Here is an 18,391-nt window from a genome sequence, read left to right as displayed (position 1 = left end):
TTCTGTGCGGGAAATACACAGCTCCTAAGGCATAGATAATAGTCTTGGTCTACACACGAGCCATGGGAATTGAGATCTGCTTGCTTGGGGGCGCCTAGGTGGATCAGTAGGTTCAGGGTCCGACTCTTGGTTTTGGCTCAGGTCATGATCTCATGGCTTGTGGGGCAGAGCCCACAAATTGCACTGACCATGTGGAGGCTGCTTGGGGTTCTCTCTCTGTCTCTCTTTCTCTGCTCCCCCCGCGACTCACACACTCTTTCTCTCTCAAATATTAAAAAAAAAAAAAAACCATTTTGTTGTTCACCCGTGTGTAAGACCTTTAGAGAAACCTAAATAATAAAATGGCACTAAAAAAAGATGGTCTGAACCAGCAAATCATGCTTTGGGTTTCTTTTTTTTTTTTTAATTTTTTTTTTCAATGTTTATTTATTTTTGGGACAGAGAGAGACAGAGCATGAACGGGGGAGGGGCAGAATCGGAAACAGGCTCCAGGCTCTGAGCCATCAGCCCAGAGCCTGACGCGGGGCTCGAACTCACGGACCGCGAGATCGTGACCTGGCTGAAGTCGGACGCTTAACCGACTGCGCCACCCAGGCGCCCCTGGGTTTCTAAATTTAGCAGTGCTGAAGTTTCAGGGGACCGGATGATATACCAAGTGACGCGTGTGCAGGGCATCAGCAGCGTCCCCGTCTGGGTGGATTCGGGTCACACCCACGGGTGCCGTACCTGGACGCCCTTCTCCCACTGCCCCGTGTACTCTTCGTTGGTCGTCAGCCACCTCATCCTGCCTTCCCCGTGACGCACGTTGTCCTCCCACTGACCTTCATATATGTTTCCAGACTTGTAACTGGGACCGAGAAAAATGAAAAACAATCGGTTATTTTATATACAACACTTATCTTTAGGAAGACTTTCCTTTACATTTTTTAAAATGTTTACCTATTTTTCGGAAACAGAAAGAGACAGAGCTCAAGCAGGGGAGGGGCAGAGAGAGAGGGAGACACAGAATCCGAGGCAGGCTCCAGGCTCCAAGCTGTCAGCACAGAGCCCGACGTCGGGCTCAAATTCATGAACCTCGAGATCATGACCTGAGCCGAAGTCTGATGCTAAACCAACTGAGTCACCAGGTGCCCCTAAGACTGTCCTTTAAACTTTTTGTCTAAACACCTTTGAAGAAATCCAACCCTTGTGCCCATACAGTCTCCTCAAATGGACAGGCGGTAAAAATCATCATCTTAGGGATAAGACAACCCACTTTATTAAATCCTCTGATCATTTAATTAAGGTGATAAGGAGGATAAGAGCAGGGATTTTAAATCTTTTAAAAACAACTCCGTATAGTAGTATGATTAGTTAACATTTTTGCTCCCTTTTTTTTTTTGTTAAAAAATGTTTTTTAACATTTATTTTTGAGAGACAGAGAAACAGAGTGCAAATAGGAGAGGGGCAGAGAGAGAGAGACAGAGAGACAGAGAGACAGAGAGACAGAGAGAGAGAGAGAGAGAGAGAGAATCCAAAGCAGGCTCCTGGCTCTGAGCTGTCAGCACAGAGCCTAATGTGGGGCTTGAACCCACGAACCATGAGATCATGACCTGAGATGAAGTCAGATGCTTAACTGACTGAGCCACCCATGCACCCCTCGCCCCCAAATATTTCAATCCTTAAAATATATGACTCCATCAGCTGGATCTAAAATCAAGCAAACATGTCAAGAGTCTTCTGAAAACATACGAGATATCCATGAACGAGAGAACAAAGTTTCTACATGTGATAAAGTATGGTTGTATCATTAGATCTCACTTAATATAACGTTCCTTTAAATTTTCTGTAGAATATTTTCATCACTATGGAGATTCCATTGGGGTGAATTGAAATATTCCGCCCTGCTTATATAGAAAATGTGTTCTCCGAAATTTCTGCACCTTATCTTTTTTTTTCAAAGTTTATTTATTTTGAGAAAGAGAAGAGAGAGAACAAGCAGGGAGGGGAAGAGAGAGGGAGAGAGAATCCCAAGCAGGCTCTGTGCTGTCAGCATGGAGTCCAATACGAGGCTCGAACCCACGAACCTTGAGATCATGACCTGAGCCAAAATCAAGAGTTGGATGCTTAATCAACTGAGCCACCCAGGTGCCCCTCTGCACCTTATCTTTAAGCACCTAAGTGAAAATCATTTGGGCCCCCACACCCTTTCCCCCCACCCCCCCAGAGCGGCCGTGGTAATACTTACCATCTTATCCCCCAGCCGTTTTTGATGTTGTATACCCAGTCCCCCTCGTACCAAGAGGTACCTTCTTGATTGTAATAAATAGAGCCCTAAAACAAATAATATGATTTTAACAAAGCAAGTCATACAGCAAATGTTTATTAAAGACAAAGATAAATTAAAGGAGTCCGAACTATGTGGAAGTCAATGTCCTATGAAGGCAAGACATTTAATCCGTGATATGTTTCTGTCTTGTAATTGAGAAAATGGTGAAGTATCCACCAAGTAAGAAAGAGATGCCACCAATCAATGACTCCTTAATAGTGAGGCATCACATTAGGGCTAATCATTATATATATTATATTCGATAACTGTGAGTCAAGTAAGTACCTGAACAATCCCGTTGTGTTGTTACCTAAACCAAGTAGTAGCACCTTCTGTGTAACTGAAGGCCAGTCCCTTTTATGTACCCAAACCACTTTCGTTTTACCCACTTGTCACCTTATTTGACTTTCTCCGAGTTTAACGTTTATTTATTTTTGAGAGACAGAGAGAGACAGAGGAGCAGGGGAGGGGCAGAGAGAGAAGGAGACACAGAATCCAAAACAGGCTCCAGGCTCTGAGCTGTCAGCAGAGAGCCCGACGCGGGGCTCAAACTCACGAACCATGAGATCATGACCTGAGCCAAAGTCAGACGCTTAACCGGCTGAGCCACCCAGGCACCCCAAGACTGCCCCCAAGTTTAAGTGAACATGGTGTAACCTTTCCTCAGTGACTCCTCTGACGAATAGTACTAGTCACCATGCACGTATGAGGGCCTTCACTGAATGGCCTCAGGTTGCTTCTTTATTCGGTGGTTTATTTCTGTGTGTGTGTGTGTGTGTGTGTGTGTGTGTGTGTGTGTGTGAGTGTTTGATTTTTCTATCTTCTTCTCCATTACCACGCTGGCTTGTTCCTTCGTGCAGCCATCCAGGGGCCGTTGTCTAGAAGCTGCCACCACCCCCAGTCTGAATTGATCCACTATGAGCTGAACAAGGGAAGGGAAAGGAAGGGAAGCCAATGGACAGAATTGTCTATATTCGAGTCGAATGATGATTATAATGGTAGACTGTTTCTTTTCTTATAACATTTTATGAAAACACTGCTGCGGTATTTTATCATCCGATACAAAAGCAAATAGTGCCAGAAATAGCAACCTTGCTTAAAGGTATCGCCTGTGGTAGTGGTGAGAATGTAAATTGGGCCAGATGCTGTGGAAAACAGTCAGGAGGTTCCTCACAGCGTTAAACATCGAGTTACCATATTCCACTCCTAGGTTTATACGCCAGAGACCTGAAGACAAGGACCCAAATAATCCTTACACACGCGTTCACAGTGGTGCTATTCACAGAAGCCAAAAGATGGAAAGAGCCCAAGTGCCCATCGATGGATGAACAGATAAACAAGATGTGGTCCATCCATATGGTGGACTATTAGCCACAAAAAAGAATTAAGTACCTACAACATGGATGGATCTCAAAACATGATGCTGAATAAAAAAAGCCAGATCCAAAAGGCCACATAACATAGGGTTCCATTCACATGAAACATCCAGAGTAGGTAAACCCATAGAGACAGGAAGCAGAAGGGTGACCACTGGGGGGGTCCGGGTGGGAAATAATGCCTGGTGGGTACAGGGCTGTACTTTGGAGGGTGGATGAAAATGTCCTGGGACTAGACCGAGGTGGTAGTCTCACAGCACTGAGAATGCACCGAATGCCGCTGAATTGCAGACTCTGAAATGGTGAGTTTCGTGTGATGTGGATTTCACGTCAATAAACAAGAAGGGACCATAGTTGGAGGACAGCCCCCTACCTCCCACACCTCTATTTGTTCATCCTATCTATGGACGGGAGTCAAGTGGCCGCCTCACCCACCTTCCCGTGTCTCTTGCCGTGACACCATTGGCCGATGTAGGACACGGGGTGCGTGCCACATACGAACATGCCAAATCCGTGCCTCACGCCGTGTAGCACTTCTCCTTCATAGGTGCTGCCATCCGGCCACGTGTACACGCCATGCTTCATGGGCATGTTCTTCACAAACTCCCCCTAGGGCAAAACGACCCTGAGAGTGAGAGAAAGAAGGCAGTAGAGAGACCCCTCTCCTATGGGCAGACTGAGATGCCTCCTTGACTACTGGATACTATTCCTGTCTCTCCTCCACGGAAACAGTGGAGTATCTGCCCCCCTCCCCCAGCCTCCACCCTCCTCCCTCCTTCTCTACACACTCCATCCTCTCTCACCTCCCCTCTCCTGGGCAGAAGCACCAGCAGGGTAAAATAGCTGAGTGCAGAGAAGGCTCCAAGAAGCAAACAGGTGACGTGGAAGAGTGGTGGTTTGCGATCCCGGCCTCGGGAACTTTAGAGTCTTGGAACCCACCTCGAAGGAGGCCCAATGCCCTGGGATCCTGTGTTCTCTCCAGGGGACTCTGGTGATTAGCCCGGCTTAGTGATCAACTCATGCCAACCCTTCTTTCTGCCTGTGGTTCATCAAAATATTCTGTAGACACACCAGCCAACCGCCCGCCCTGTGGGTGACTTCCAGAGAATCCGCTTTGCTTGGGGCCAGGACGTCAGCTGAGTGGGCAGCACGCAGTTCCTTGCACCACAGCCCTGAGCCACCGGATTCTCTCTCAGGAAGGAGACCTGGCTGGAGGCGGCCAGCCAATGGAGAAAAGAGGACAGGGTAGCCTGGCCTGATCGCCGGGCAGATCCCATGAGGCCAGCTGACCTCCCTGAAGATACTTCTGTGACAGCCCAAATCCCACCCATAAACCCTCCTGTCTAGGCTGGCGTGGGAGGGTCTGTGCCTCCTAGGAGTCCCGCCTTCGAACTTCCAGAGACGATAAACCAAGGGCCACAGGCTAGAAGCCAGGGTGTTGCAGGGGAAGAATGTCCCTGGAAAGGCTGGCCCCAAACCACCAGATCTTCAGGGGCCCCTCCACCTCTGTGGCTTGTCTCCCGCTCTCAGGCCCAGTGAACTGCCCACCTGGCCGGCACTTGTCTCTCCTTCCCTCACCTGGCTGCTGTTTGAATATGAGCATATGTGCATAGGTTTTAAAGGTCATCACTACCACTTATAAACCCCACCACGAGCAACCCTGCAATTGCGAGTTTGAGAACAGCCTTCTAGCGATCGATTTAAAAAATACCTATTCCCTTTAAACCGGCAAGATGGGTTAAGTGAAACCCACATCATAGAATAAAAGCAGCCAGTAAAACTAGGTGGATCTGGACGAACGGCTATGGTGCGATCTCCAAAAACTAAAGGGACAGACGAGAGTGTACAATAAACTATACTTGTGTTTGTGAAGAGTAAGACAGGCCAAATAAATGCACGGGTGCTGTGCCTGCCCAGGAGACATCTAGAGTGTAAGGATGAACGCAGTACTGATTGGCGGAGGGTCCCGTGCAGTTAACGAGTTACTTTTCACCTGTATTCTTTGGTTCTGGGGTCTTTTTTTTAAGTTTATTTTTTTATTTTGAGAGAGAGAGAGTAGGGGAGGGGCAGAGAGAGAGGGAGAGACAGAATCTCAAGGAGGCTCTGAGCTGTCAGCGCAGAGCCCAACTCAGGGCTCAATCTCACGAACCGCGAGATCGTGACCTGAGCTGAAATCAAGAGTCAGATGCTTAAGCTACTGAGTCGCCCAGGCGCCTGGGTTCTGTGGACTTTTTTAGACCCGTGAGCTGCATTACTCTTGTGACAGTAGTATGTTTGATTGTGGGAAGCTGACCGTTACATTGTGTTAATTACAGTGGAAAACTATAACACGGACATACTTTACCTCATATTTCAGTCCATCGGCCCAAACATAAGTCCCTTGTCCGTGCATAAGTCCTTCTGAAAACATACCCTTTAAAACAGAACAACAACAAACCATTAGAACCATTGATTCTACGTAACAGCTGGTTTTAGTTCTCAGAATGGAGCCTTATCCCACTTTCTTTTTTATTTTTTAAACTGTTTATTCATTTTTGAGGGGGGAGGGTCACAAAGAGAGGGAGACACAGAATCCGAATCAGGCTCCAGGCTCCGAGCTGTCAGCACAGAGCCTGATGTGGGGCTCAAACTCATAAACCGTGAGATCACAGCCTGAGCCGAAGTTGGACGTTTAACCGACTGAGCCACCCAGGCGCCCCAGCCCACTTCCATCTGCATGAATACGCTCATCCAAATTCCCCAAAACCTACACCAAGCAGTCCTGTGTGACACTTAAACGTGAGTTTTAAGTTCGGTCTGTGTCTTCCTAATTAAGCTAGGTAAAAATTCCACAGTCTAAAAGAATTCATATGCTTTTTTGGTTTTGCATTTCAAAGTTTAAGGATTTTTTAAAAATTATTTAAACTAGGTAGACCTGGTTAAAACAGTTATCTGGATGTTAGAAAGTACCCCATTTGTAAATTTCACGCTCGTCTGTTTTCCACTTACTGGGACTTACCCGTATGGGTGCGCCCATGCCCCCTGAATATTCCTCTATGTAGACAATATACAGTTGTCAGGAGGGTCCACTTATATTTAGTGTCTGTTGCTAACACATAGGAACTAGTCACCGAAAACTTCGCACGCCTGAATGCCTAAATGTAATCAGGGAAAACGAGGCTGAAAAGTACTCCCAGTTTGGGCCGCCTGGGGGGCTCAGTCATTAAGCATCTGACTCTAGATCTCAGCTCAGATCATGATCTCACGGATTGTGGGATCGAGTCCCACGTCTGGCTCTGTGCTGATAGCACGGAACCTGCTTGGGATTCTCTCTCTCTGCCCCTCCCCAGCTTGTGCATACTCTCTCTCTGTCTCTCAAAATAAGTATATAATAAACTCAGAAAAAAAAAAAGAGTACTCCTAGCTGTTCCTTAGAATCACCTTGTTAGAGTCAGTGGGCGAAGGGGGAATATGTAACAGTGCCCTAATTCAGTGGTTCTCAGACTCTTGCATGCTTCAGAAATCACCTGGGGATTGCTGGGCCCACCCTGGAGATTCTAATTCATCAGCAGGTCTGGGCTGTTGCCCAAGAATGAGCATTTTGAAAAAAAAAAAAACCCAGGTAATGCTGCTGGTCCCCAGGACCGCACTCAGGAACCACGGCCCTAGCTCACTGGCAAGAAGACACATTTTGTTAGGCGTCCAGGTTAGCCTGGGCTCACAGGAGACAGGCTGGCATTGAGGAAAACCACGGGGCAACCAGGGGCTTTCCAGCCGCAGGCCGGCTGTTGTTTGTATTATGGAATCAATTACGGTCGCAACAACTGGCGCTTTAATTAACAAACTACACTAGAAAAGATCATGCTGTGTCTACATGGTAAGGACAAATGTTCCATGAAATGTTTGGCTTCATTGTCTATCTTTAGGGGATTGTGATCTAAACATGTGACATACCCACGGTCTGACTCGGGGCCTGGGGCCACAGTAGAGTCATTCTGCTGGGTCTGCCGCTCTCGCGATTTAAAGGAGAGCCGAATGATGATTATTTAAAACAAATTTTTTTTTAACATTTATTCACTTTTGAGAGAGACAGACAGACAGAGACAGAGACAGAGCACAAGTGGGAGAGGGGCAGAGAGAGAGGGAGACACAGAATCCGAAGCAGCCTCCAGGCTCCAAGCTGTCAGCACAGAGTCTGACTCAGGGCTTGAACTCATGAACCGGGAGATCATGACCTGAGCCGAAGTCAGATGCTTAACTGACTGAGCCACCCAGGCGCCCCAACAGATGATTATTTTTAATCAAAATAATTTGAGTCTGAGGAAAATACGGAAAGTTTACCCAGCAAGCAGCAGACAGTGGTGGGGAGGAGATCTCAGAAATGGAGGGGTATTTGCCCCACATCAACAGTTAAGGCAAGGCCACTGGGCCAGGCTGGAGCTACCGGGTCACTGTGGACCGAAGGCCACTGGAGACAAGACCCTCTGGGGTAGTGGGAGCCGATACTGTGTCCTCAGCAGCCTGGGAGGGGTCGATCTTGTGTAATCGAGAACTGGGTGTCGCTGGTTGATTTTTAATTTTTTTTTTATTTTAGAGTGAGCACCGGGCAGGGGAGAGAGGCAGGCAGGGGGTGGGGGGAGAGAGAGGATCTCAAGCAGCCTCCACACTCGGTCCTATTCACACAGCAGTGCACTCAGCGCCCCGATTGGTGAAAGGAGACTGATCAGCATGAACACAACAGCTGATTCCAAAACTGGCCGAGGCCAGACGGGACGGCCACATTCATGACTATTATTCAGGCACGCTAATGGCGTTTTTAAGAGTTTACATGATGCAGGAATAAGAACACGTTGTATGTTTAGTGGGGGGAAAAATCAGGGGACTGAAACCCCTGATTTCTGACCCCAACCACAAAAATTTGTTCTTATTGAAAACACACGTTTCTACCCCAATGTTTATAGCAGTGCTTTCAACAATAGCCAAATTACGGAAAGAGCCTAAATGTCCATCGACTGACGAATGGATAAGGAAGATGTGGTTTATAGAGACAATGGAATACTACTTGGCAACGAGAAAGAACGAAATCCTGCCATCTGCAGCAACCTGGATGGAACTGGAAGGTATCATGCTGAGCGAAATAAGTCAGAGAAGGACAGATACCTTACGTGTTCACTCATAGGCGGAACTTGAGAAACTTAATGGAAGAACATGGGGGAGGGGGAGGGGGAAATAGTTACAAACAGAGAGAGAGGGAGGCAAACTATAAGAGACTCTTAAATACAGAGAACTGAGGGTTGATGGGGGAGTGGGGGAGAGGGGAAAGTGGGTGATGGGCATTGAGGAGGGCACCTGTCGGGATGAGCACTGGGTGTTGTATGGAAGCCAATTTGACAATAAATTATATTTTTTATTTTTATTTATTATTTATTTTTTAAATTAAATTTTTATTTATTTTTGAGACAGAGAAAGAGCATGAACGGGGGAGGGTCAGAGAGAGGGGGACACAGAACCCGAAGCGGGCTCCAGGCTCCAAGCTGTCAGCACAGAACCCGATGCGGGGCTTGAACTCATGGATGGCGAGATCATGACCTGAGCTGAAGTCGGATGCTTAACTGACTGAGCCACCCAGGCGCCCTGGTAAATTATATTTTTTTTAAAAAAGCACACGTTTCTTTGATAATCTGAATGATCTACTGTGCCATTGCTAATGATGGGGAAAAAATGAAAACACTTCAAAAGTGATCTAATAATTATGGTGTAGTCATGAACAGTAAATCAGAGAGCTATGCAGTATTTTAAATATCACGGAGGAAGACACGGGGGTGGCTGGTGTTTAACTGGGGCCAGAGTCTCAGTTTGGGAGGATGAAGGTTTCTGGAGGTGGAGGCTGGGGAGGGTCCTGTGCTTAATGCCCCTGACTGTACTCAAAAATGGTTACAATGGTAGGTTTTATGTATATTTTGCCGCAAAATATTTAAGTTACGAAAAGCATGTAGCAAGGCAGCAAATTATTCATAAGTGAAAAAAGTTTCAAGATGTTATCTACGAAATCAGTAGGCCCTATAAATGTTGATACATCCATTCGAGGAATTAAAGGGACGCGGCGTGTCCAAAACATTTAATGGCAAAGGGGTGACAACACTGGGATTTTACTCTTTGATATTTGCTCCAGTCGCCTTCAGGTTGTTTGGACAATAACTGAAAATCAGGAAAAGGGGGGCGCCGTCGGTTAAGCATCCGACTTCGGCTGAGGTCATGATCTCGTGGTTCACGAGTTCGAGCCCCACATTGGGCTCTGTGCTGACAGCTCAGAGCCTGGAGCCTGCTTTGGATTCTGTGTCTCCCTCTCTCTCTGCCCCTCCCCTGCTCATGCTCTGTCTCTCTCTCTCTAACATAAACATTTTTTAAAAATCAGGAAAAGAAAACAATCTAAAATGATGACTTCTGAGGTGTGGATCCATGGTTTTACCTTAAAATAGGTAACTGGGTTCAAAGTCAAATCAGCAGTAAGTACTTCCAATCTCTTTTGAAGACTCAACAGACTTTTCTGGAGATACAAATCTCAGACTCTCCCAGAATATTCTCACCGTCCTCCCCTCCCTGCCCATCCCCGAGACGTGTAACTCACGTGGTAGGTACAGCCTCCTTGAAAGACCGCAAAGCCTTCTCCCTCATACAGCCCATGGACTTTTTCCCCTTCATAGCTGCAAAGAAATAAAGCTCAAGGTAATGAGTGGTGTGAGCAACCACAAGCGATGGTGGGTTAAAGTCATAATTAACATCAATGAAGAAGTACAAACAATGTTTCACATTCTTTCATTCAACAGATGTTCCCCGAGGGCCACTGTGAACAAGACTGGAAAGTTCCTGCCCTCGGGTGACCCTAGCTGACTGCGGAGAGACAGGCAGCAAAGAGGAAACAAACAAACAAGAGGATTCCAGATCATGTTCAATTTTTATGACAGACATGATGGGGGAATGACGCTGAGAATAAGGAGGCGGCGGCTGCTGTGTACAGGCGGTCAGGGCCTCTTGAAGGACACAGAAGTTGTAGTGAGATGTGCAGGTCATAAAACAAACAGCCTTAAGAAGAACTCTGGGAAGAGGATGCAGCAAGTGCAAAGGCCCTGTGGCAGGAAGGAGCCAACAGCTCAAGTTCAGCCAACAGAAAGGAGGGCAGCCCAGCTGGAGAACAGGAAGGAGAGAGAAAGAGAAGAGGAGAGGAGACAGACGCTGGGGTGGGGGGTGGGGTTCCTCTAGGAGGAATCAGGAGAAGGTTCTAAGAGGGGAGCTGGCCACGGTCAGATTTCTGTCATAAAAAGAGCATCTGGATGGCCACTGTGTGGAGAAGAGATTGTAGGGAGAGCCAACAGCCAGGAGGAAATAGTGAAAGGGGCAGAGATGGAAGGTGAGGGTTTGTTCTGGGCAGTTTCGGTCTGGGATGATGAAAAAGTTCTGGAAATTGATAGTGGTGATGGTTGTACAACAGGATGAGGGTACTTAGTGCCCCTGAATTGTACACTTAAAATGGTGAAAATAGGAAGTTCTACGTTATGTGTCTTTTATGATGATAATTTTTAAAAATCTTTTTAAGTTTGTTTATTTTGAGAGAGAGAGAGAGGGGCGCCTGGGTGACGCAGTCGGTTGAGTGTCCGACTTCAGCCAGGTCACGATCTCGCGGTCCGTGAGTTCGAGCCCCGCGTCAGGCTCTGGGCTGATGGCTCGGAGCCTGGAGCCTGCTTCCGATTCTGTGTTTCCCTCTCTCTCTGCCCCTCCCCCGTTCATGCTCTGTCTCTCTCTGTTCCAAAAATAAATAAACGTTGAGAGAGAGAGAGAGAGAGAGAGACAGAGAGAGAGACAGAGAGAGAGAATGCGAGCAGGGGAGGGGCAGAGAGAGAGGGAGAGAGAATCCGAAGCAGGCTCCATGCTCAGTGCAGAGAGCTCAATCCTATGACCCTGGGATCACGACCTGAGCCAAAACCAAAAATCAGACACTTAACCAACTGAACCATCCAGGCGCCCCTCGGTTGCACTTCTATACATTAATAGAATACAGAAATACATGGAATACACTAATACACTGATAAAATAAGAGAGAAATTAAGAAAACAATTCCATTTACGATTGCATCAAAAACAATAAAATACCTAGGAACAAATTTAACCCAGGTGGTGAAAGACCTGACCTACACCCTGAAAACTATAAAACACAGATGAAAGAAACTGAAGGCAACACGAATGGAACGATATTCCACGCTCGTGGATTAAGAATTAATATTGTTAAGATGTCCATCCTACCCAAAGCAATCTACAGATTCAACGAAATCCCTATCAGAATGCCAACAGCATTTTTCACAGGACTAGAACAAATAACACTAAGATTTGTATGGAACCACAAAAGCCCCTGAATAGCCATCTTGAAGAACAGAAATAAAGCTGGAGGCATCACAATCCCGGATTTCAAGATCTACTACAAAGCTGTAGTTATCAAAAGAGTATGGTGCTGGGAGAAGAACAGACATATAGATCTATGGAACAGAACAGACAGTCCATTAAAGCCACACTTCCATGGTCAGTTAATCTACAACAAAGGAGGCAAGAATACACAAAGGGGGAAAGACAGCCTCTCAGTAGATGGTGGTGGGAAAACTGGACAGATACATGCCAAAGAGTGAAATGAGACCGGTTTCGAAATCACACCATGTACAAAACAAGACTCAAAATGGAGTACAAATCTGGGGCACCCGGGTGGCTCAGTCATTTAAGCATCCGACTTCAGCTCAGGTCCTCATCTTGAGGATCGTGAGTTCAAGCCCCACCTCAGGCTCTGTGCTGACAGCTCACAGCCTGGAGCCTGCTTGGGTTTCTGTGTCTCCCTTTCTCTCTACCCCTCCCCCGCTCACACTCTGTGTCTCTCTCTCTCAAAAGTAAACAAACATTAAAAAAATTTTTTTAATGGATTAAAGATCTGTGAGACCAGAAAGCATAAAACTCCTAGAGTAAAACATTGGCAGTAATTTCTCTGACATCAGCTGTAACAACATTTTTCTAGACATGATTCCTCAGCAAGGAAAACAGAAGCAGAAATAAATTATTGGGACTACATCCACGTGAAAGGTTTTGCATAGCAAAGGAAACCACCAACAAAACAAGGCAACCTCTTGAATAGGAGAAGATATTTTCAAAGGATATGTCCAATAAGGGGTTAATGCATAAAATATGTAAAAGACTTATACAACGCAACACCAAGATACAGATGATCCAATTAAAAAATGGGCAGGGGACCCGAATACACATTTTTTCCAAAGAAGATACACAGGAAGCCAAGAGACGCATCAATAGATGCTCAACATCACTCGCCATGAAGGAAATGCAAATCAAAACCATAATGAGATATGACCTCACACCTGTTAGAAGGGCTAGACTTAAAAAGGCAAGAAATAAGTGTTGGCGAGGACGTGGAGAGAAAGGAACGCTCATGCCCTGTTGGTGGGAATGTAAATTGGTACAGCCACTCTGGAAAACCATATGAAGGTACCTCAAAAAATTGAAAATAAAAAAACCATATGATCCAGTAATCCCCCCCACCGGGTATTTGCCCAAAGAAAATGAAAACACGAATTCAAAAACATAAATGCACCCCTGTGTATGGCGGCATCGTGTCTAAGAGCCAAGATTTGGAAGCAGCCCAAGTGTACGTCCATGGATGAACGGAAAAAGAAGATGTGGTGTATATATAAGCACTGGAATATTACTCGGCTACAAAAGAGAATGAGATCTTGCCTTTTGCAACAATATGGATGGAGCTAGAGAGGATTATACATGAAATAAGTCAGAGAAAGACAAATATACAATTGCACTTATATGTGGAATCTAAAAAACAAACAAAATGCAAAAACAGACCCATAAATACAGAGAGCTGGTGGATGCCAGAGCAGAAGAGGGTGGGGGGATCGGCCAAATGGGCGAGGGCGAAAGGGAGAGAGGTAGGCTTCCAGTTGTGGAGTAAGTCCCGGGGAATAAAGGGTACAGCATAGGGAATACCGCCAGTGGTATTGCAATAGTGTTGTGTGATGACAGATGGTTTCAATTAAGAAATGAAAAGATGGGGTGCCTGGGTGGCTCAGTCGGTTAGGTGTCCGACTTTGGCTCAGGTCATGATCTCATGGTTTGTGAGTTCGAGCCCCACATCGGGCTCTCTGCTGTCTGCCTGTCGGCACGGAGCCCGCTTTGGATCCTCTGTCCCCCTCTCTCTGCCCCTTCCCCGTTTGTTCTCTCCCCCCAAACAATCAATATTTAGAAAAAAATAAAAAGAAATGAAAAGAAAAATGGCCACTGATAATCATTCAAACCGTAAATCTTGACTGAGCATCCCCTATGCCTAAGGTCTGGTGTTTGATACTCTGGGCGTGTCTGTGCTAGGACAGAATTTTCCACCTGGTAGAGAAGTTGAAACTTGGAAACAAATTATGGTAATTCATCCATATTACATATGTATGTGATAGAAAGTAGTACATACTATGTATATAGTAAAACATGATAGAAAGTGATAAGCATGATAAAAAAAAGTTTTGGGCAAAATGACTTCCTATTGGGAAGAATCAATAGGAAAGATTTGGACCAGAAGAGTAGGCTGGAATTTGACCATTCAGAAACGAAGCAAAGCCATCTTTGCAAGCAAAGATAAAAATGAGATTGTGGGGGAAAGTCTAACTGGGCTCTTGAGTTTGAGAGGAGAGAGGCAGGCTGCGGTCAGAGTATCAGGCTCAGGGGTTTTATTCTGTAGACTATGTTAAGAAATCAAAAGTTTTTAAGAATGTGGCAGCCAGCCTCAAAATGGCCCCAGAGCAATTCTCACCTCCTAGGAGTCACAGCCTTGTGGAATCCTCTCTCACACTGAAGAGGGCTGACCTGTGAGACCACTAGGGTATTGCAGAAATGACAGAGGTATGGGCGCCTGGGTGGCTCAGTTGGTTAAACTTCAGCTCAGGTCATGGTCTCGAGGTCTGTGAGTTCGAGCCCCATGTCAGTCTCTATGCTGATGGCTCAGAGCCTGGAGCCTGCTTCTGATTCTGTGTCTCTCTCTCTGCCCCTCCCTGGCTTGTGCTCTGTCTCTCTCTCTCTCAAAAATAAACAAACATTAAAAATTTTAAAGAAAGAAAGAAAGGGCAGAGGGTGATGACAGAGCAGGTCCTAAAAGACACACGGCTTCTGCCCTAGCTCTCTCTTGGATTACTCTCTGGGGAAGCCAGCTGCTAGGTGGTGGGGACACCAAAGGACATACTGCTGTGTGATGAGGAACTGAGGCCTCCTGCCAGGGAGCCCGTTTGAAAGCCGACTGTGCAGCCGGCCAAGCCTTCAGATGATGGCAGTCTAGACTCACATCTTGGCTGGACCTCCAGAGATCCTAACCCAATACCAACCAGCTAAGCTGCTCCCAGATTTTTGACCCCCATAAACTATGTGAGATATTTGTTTTAATTACCATGCCCTGGGGTGACTTGTTACACAGACAAGTAACGAATCCCGGAAGTGATGTATGTAAACAATTAGGAGGGCAAATCCATACAGGAGGCCTGGAAGAGCCTAGAAGCAGGGAAATATTTAGGAAGTGAGTCCAATAGCCCAGTCAAGAGGGAATGAAGAAGCTAAGCAGAGAGAAAGGGGTTAATGAGAGAAGCACAGAGGAAAAAGAAATACAAAAGGGCAGGGCAGGAGGAGGGCAGCCCTAATAGGGAGGGAGATGGTGGTGCCCGTACAGAAATAGGGACCAACGGATGGGGCGCCTGGGTGGGTCAGTCGGTCGAGCGACCGACTTCAGCTCAGGTCATGATCTCACGGTTTGTGAGTTCGAGCCCCACGTCGGGCTCTGTGCTGACAACTCGGAGCCTGGAGCCTGCTTCGGATTCTGTGTCTCCCTCTCTCTGCCCTTCCCCCACTCACGCTCTGTCTCTGTCTCAGAAATAAACAAACATAAAAAATTTTTAAAAAAGAAAAAGAAATAGGCACCAATGGAGAAGCCCAGGGCTGGGGGGGGGCGGGGCATGGCAGTACCCAGAGGAACCATCTATGGGGTGTGTTTTTCCCAGTGAAGAACCTGGGGCTCAGAAAGGTTCAAGGATGGGGTTGATGTCATAGAGCCAGGACTCCGGTCCAGATCTTATTTCAAGTCCTGCAGTCTTTGCTTTTGGACACAGGGGGCTTGAAGTCGGGTTGGATGACGTTCAGGAGGGAGTTATAAATTTGAATATAAAACTCCAGGAGAGAGACCAGGGCTGAAGACACAGACTTTTACAGTCACCGAGGGGAGTGACAGGGAAAGCCACAATAAGAGATTGCAGAGAGAGAGAGAACAGAGCATGAAAGCACTAGAAAGGGGAACACGGAAGACGCAACCCATCAAATTCACCTTTCAACTATGAGTTTGGTGAGAATGGGCTCTTCGTACTGAGTGGCGTCTTCATTCAGCTGGGCATCGTCATTGGACTCTTTTCTGAGCCCTGATTCACTGAGATGCGTTTCCAATGGTGGGGCAGCCCTGGGGGACAGTTCTTGTCTAGCAGCATTGCTGTCTGGTGTGGAAAAGTCTGGATTATCAGTGGAGGGAGAGCGGGAAAACTTATCCGCCCGTTTGTCCACTCTTTTCTTTTCTTTCGCCATTGTCTTTAGAAGTCCTAAAGTTTACTTTATATATGTAAGTATCAAATGATTCCTTCGGTTGGGAGCTGTTTGCTTCAAAGTGCTGATGGGTTTTATCTGAAAAAGAAAAATCGTAGCTCTACATACTTGCGGGTTTCATCCGTAGCTAAAATTTTAGCTTTACAACCCAATGTCATTATCATTCTCCTCTTTAAAGCTTGAAAAATTATGATTATCAAGTATCACCAGTTTATAAAAATATCGCATTGGTTGTTCCTAAAATTTTTTTGTTTTATTTTTAATGTTTATGTATTTGAGAGAGGGAGAGAGAGAGAAACAGAGCCTGAGCAGGGGAGAGGCAGAGAGACAGGGAGACACAGAATCCGAAGCAGGCTCCAGGCTCTGAGCTGTCAGCACAGAGCCCGACTCAGGGCTGGAACCCACGAACTTCAAGATCATGATCAGAGCCGAAGTCGGTTGTTTGACTGAGCCACCCAGGCACCCCATTCCTAAAATTTTTAAAAACTGGAAACACTGCCTACCATTTTTCAAATACTGTTCCAGCAAGAAGGGAACCCGATACATTAAAAAATGGCTACTCAACCCTTAATGTCTTACATGCAGGCAATTCCTACTTTGAAAGCCCATCTCTTAATACGTCTGCATGGAGGGGCGAATGGGTGGCTCAATCAGTTAAGCATCTGACTCTTGATTTCTGCTTGGGTCATGACCTTGTGGTTCATGGGTTCGAGCCCCATGTCTGGCTCTGTGCTGATAGTTGGGGAGCCTGCTTGGGATTCTCTCCCTCTCTCAAAAAATAGGTAAACTAATATCTATCTATCTATCTATCTATCTATCTATCTATCTATCTATATCTCTATATCTATCTGCATGGTAAAGTGCTCAAGAGCTGCGTTCAGGTTCCTGCACTGCCCCTCACCAGCTGTGTGTCCTTAAGCAGGTTAAACTCCATCTGCTTCAGATACCAAACAGAAAAAACAGGGCCTTGTCTCATTTGTAAGAATTATATGAAATGATGCACAGAAAACCTCTGAAGTGTGGGATACAGCACACTATCAATGATGTTGTGATTATTGTGTCACTTTCCTGTGTTTGAACTTGAAATCTTGGGCTGCCCACTCCATATGCCAGACTGAGTGCCTCCCGTGCCAGAAAAGGAGCCGTGTGACGTTTGCCCAAGGTCACGGAGCTGACGGGCAGGTCCCCAAAGCCACAGTTTTCATGGCCTCCCAAACTGGCCTCATTGAAAACATCCCAGTGCAACAAGCAATATACACAGATGAGTCCTGGGGTAAAGGGCAAGGTCTGGTCCCTCCTCACACCCTGAGGGGTCCAAGGGGACACCCCCACACCCTCTGCTTGGATGGCATCCTCTGGACACCCCACCTGCCAGTCAACGACACCCCTAGGCTTTGCTCTCACCAACATGATCCCGCTTTTCTTGTCCTTCAAACCCCATTACTCCCTCCAGCCCTTAGCCCAGGGAAGCCCAGGGAAGCCCAGGTAGCCTTTGCTACAGATAGGTTTCCGGTCTCTGGGTGAAATATTCACTGCAACTAAGGCCCATCTCCTTCCTCGAGGCCTGTTTCCCAGTAACTTGTGTTTACATTCTGGTCCCCCTGGCTTGAGGCCCTTTTACCCTGGCGATTTATTCCTTCCTTAGGCAGCACAAAAGGGGCGCGCATTCTCTGAGCTTGGGGTTCCCCGCAACTCCTGCCCACCGCACCTGCTCAGGTCCTGGGGGCCGCGTCCGCCCGGCGGAGGAAGAGCCGGACCCGACCGGGAAGTCGGCCGCGGCGCACGCAGGACCACCGGCGGGGCGCCCACCCGGCTCCGGTCTCCGGAGGGGCGCAGCCAGGAGGAGGCGGAGATGGTGCGGCGACTGCGGAGCGTCCCGACCGACGAGGCTGGTCTCCAGGCAACCACAGGCCCCGCCCCGCCCTTAAAGGGACCGCCGGCCGAGAAGCCGCTGAGCCACAAGGCTCGGCCCCTCTGGTCCAGACGTCCAGGTGGCGACCTGGAGCTGGACGCACCTGATGCAGGTTTTCCCAGCTCTGTTAATTGCCGCG

At 47.1% G+C, this 18,391-nt stretch overlaps 1 protein-coding gene across 2 annotated transcripts in view; it reads right to left on the bottom strand.

Annotated features, from left to right (window-relative positions):
- The window catches only part of LOC122471270 (radial spoke head 10 homolog B-like), a 62,087-nt gene extending 43,890 nt beyond the window's left edge, over positions 1–18,197 (bottom strand). For both annotated transcript variants that reach the window (XM_043559660.1, XM_043559661.1), the window contains exons 1-7: positions 18,049–18,197; positions 16,072–16,418; positions 10,292–10,367; positions 6,029–6,097; positions 4,120–4,293; positions 2,228–2,313; positions 727–847 (exon numbers count right to left, since the gene is read on the bottom strand). In XM_043559660.1, coding sequence (XP_043415595.1) covers positions 727–847; positions 2,228–2,313; positions 4,120–4,293; positions 6,029–6,097; positions 10,292–10,367; positions 16,072–16,322 — 777 coding nt within the window. In that variant the 5' untranslated portion in view covers positions 16,323–16,418; positions 18,049–18,197. The remainder of the gene's footprint in view (positions 1–726; positions 848–2,227; positions 2,314–4,119; positions 4,294–6,028; positions 6,098–10,291; positions 10,368–16,071; positions 16,419–18,048) is intronic.
- Positions 18,198–18,391: the final 194 nt, after the last annotated feature.

The sequence above is a fragment of the Prionailurus bengalensis genome, chromosome E3, assembly GCF_016509475.1.
Source record: "Prionailurus bengalensis isolate Pbe53 chromosome E3, Fcat_Pben_1.1_paternal_pri, whole genome shotgun sequence".
Taxonomy (NCBI): Eukaryota; Metazoa; Chordata; class Mammalia; order Carnivora; family Felidae; genus Prionailurus; species Prionailurus bengalensis.
Note: the sequence above shows the minus strand (reverse complement) of the source record. Positions and strands in the feature narration are given on the sequence as shown.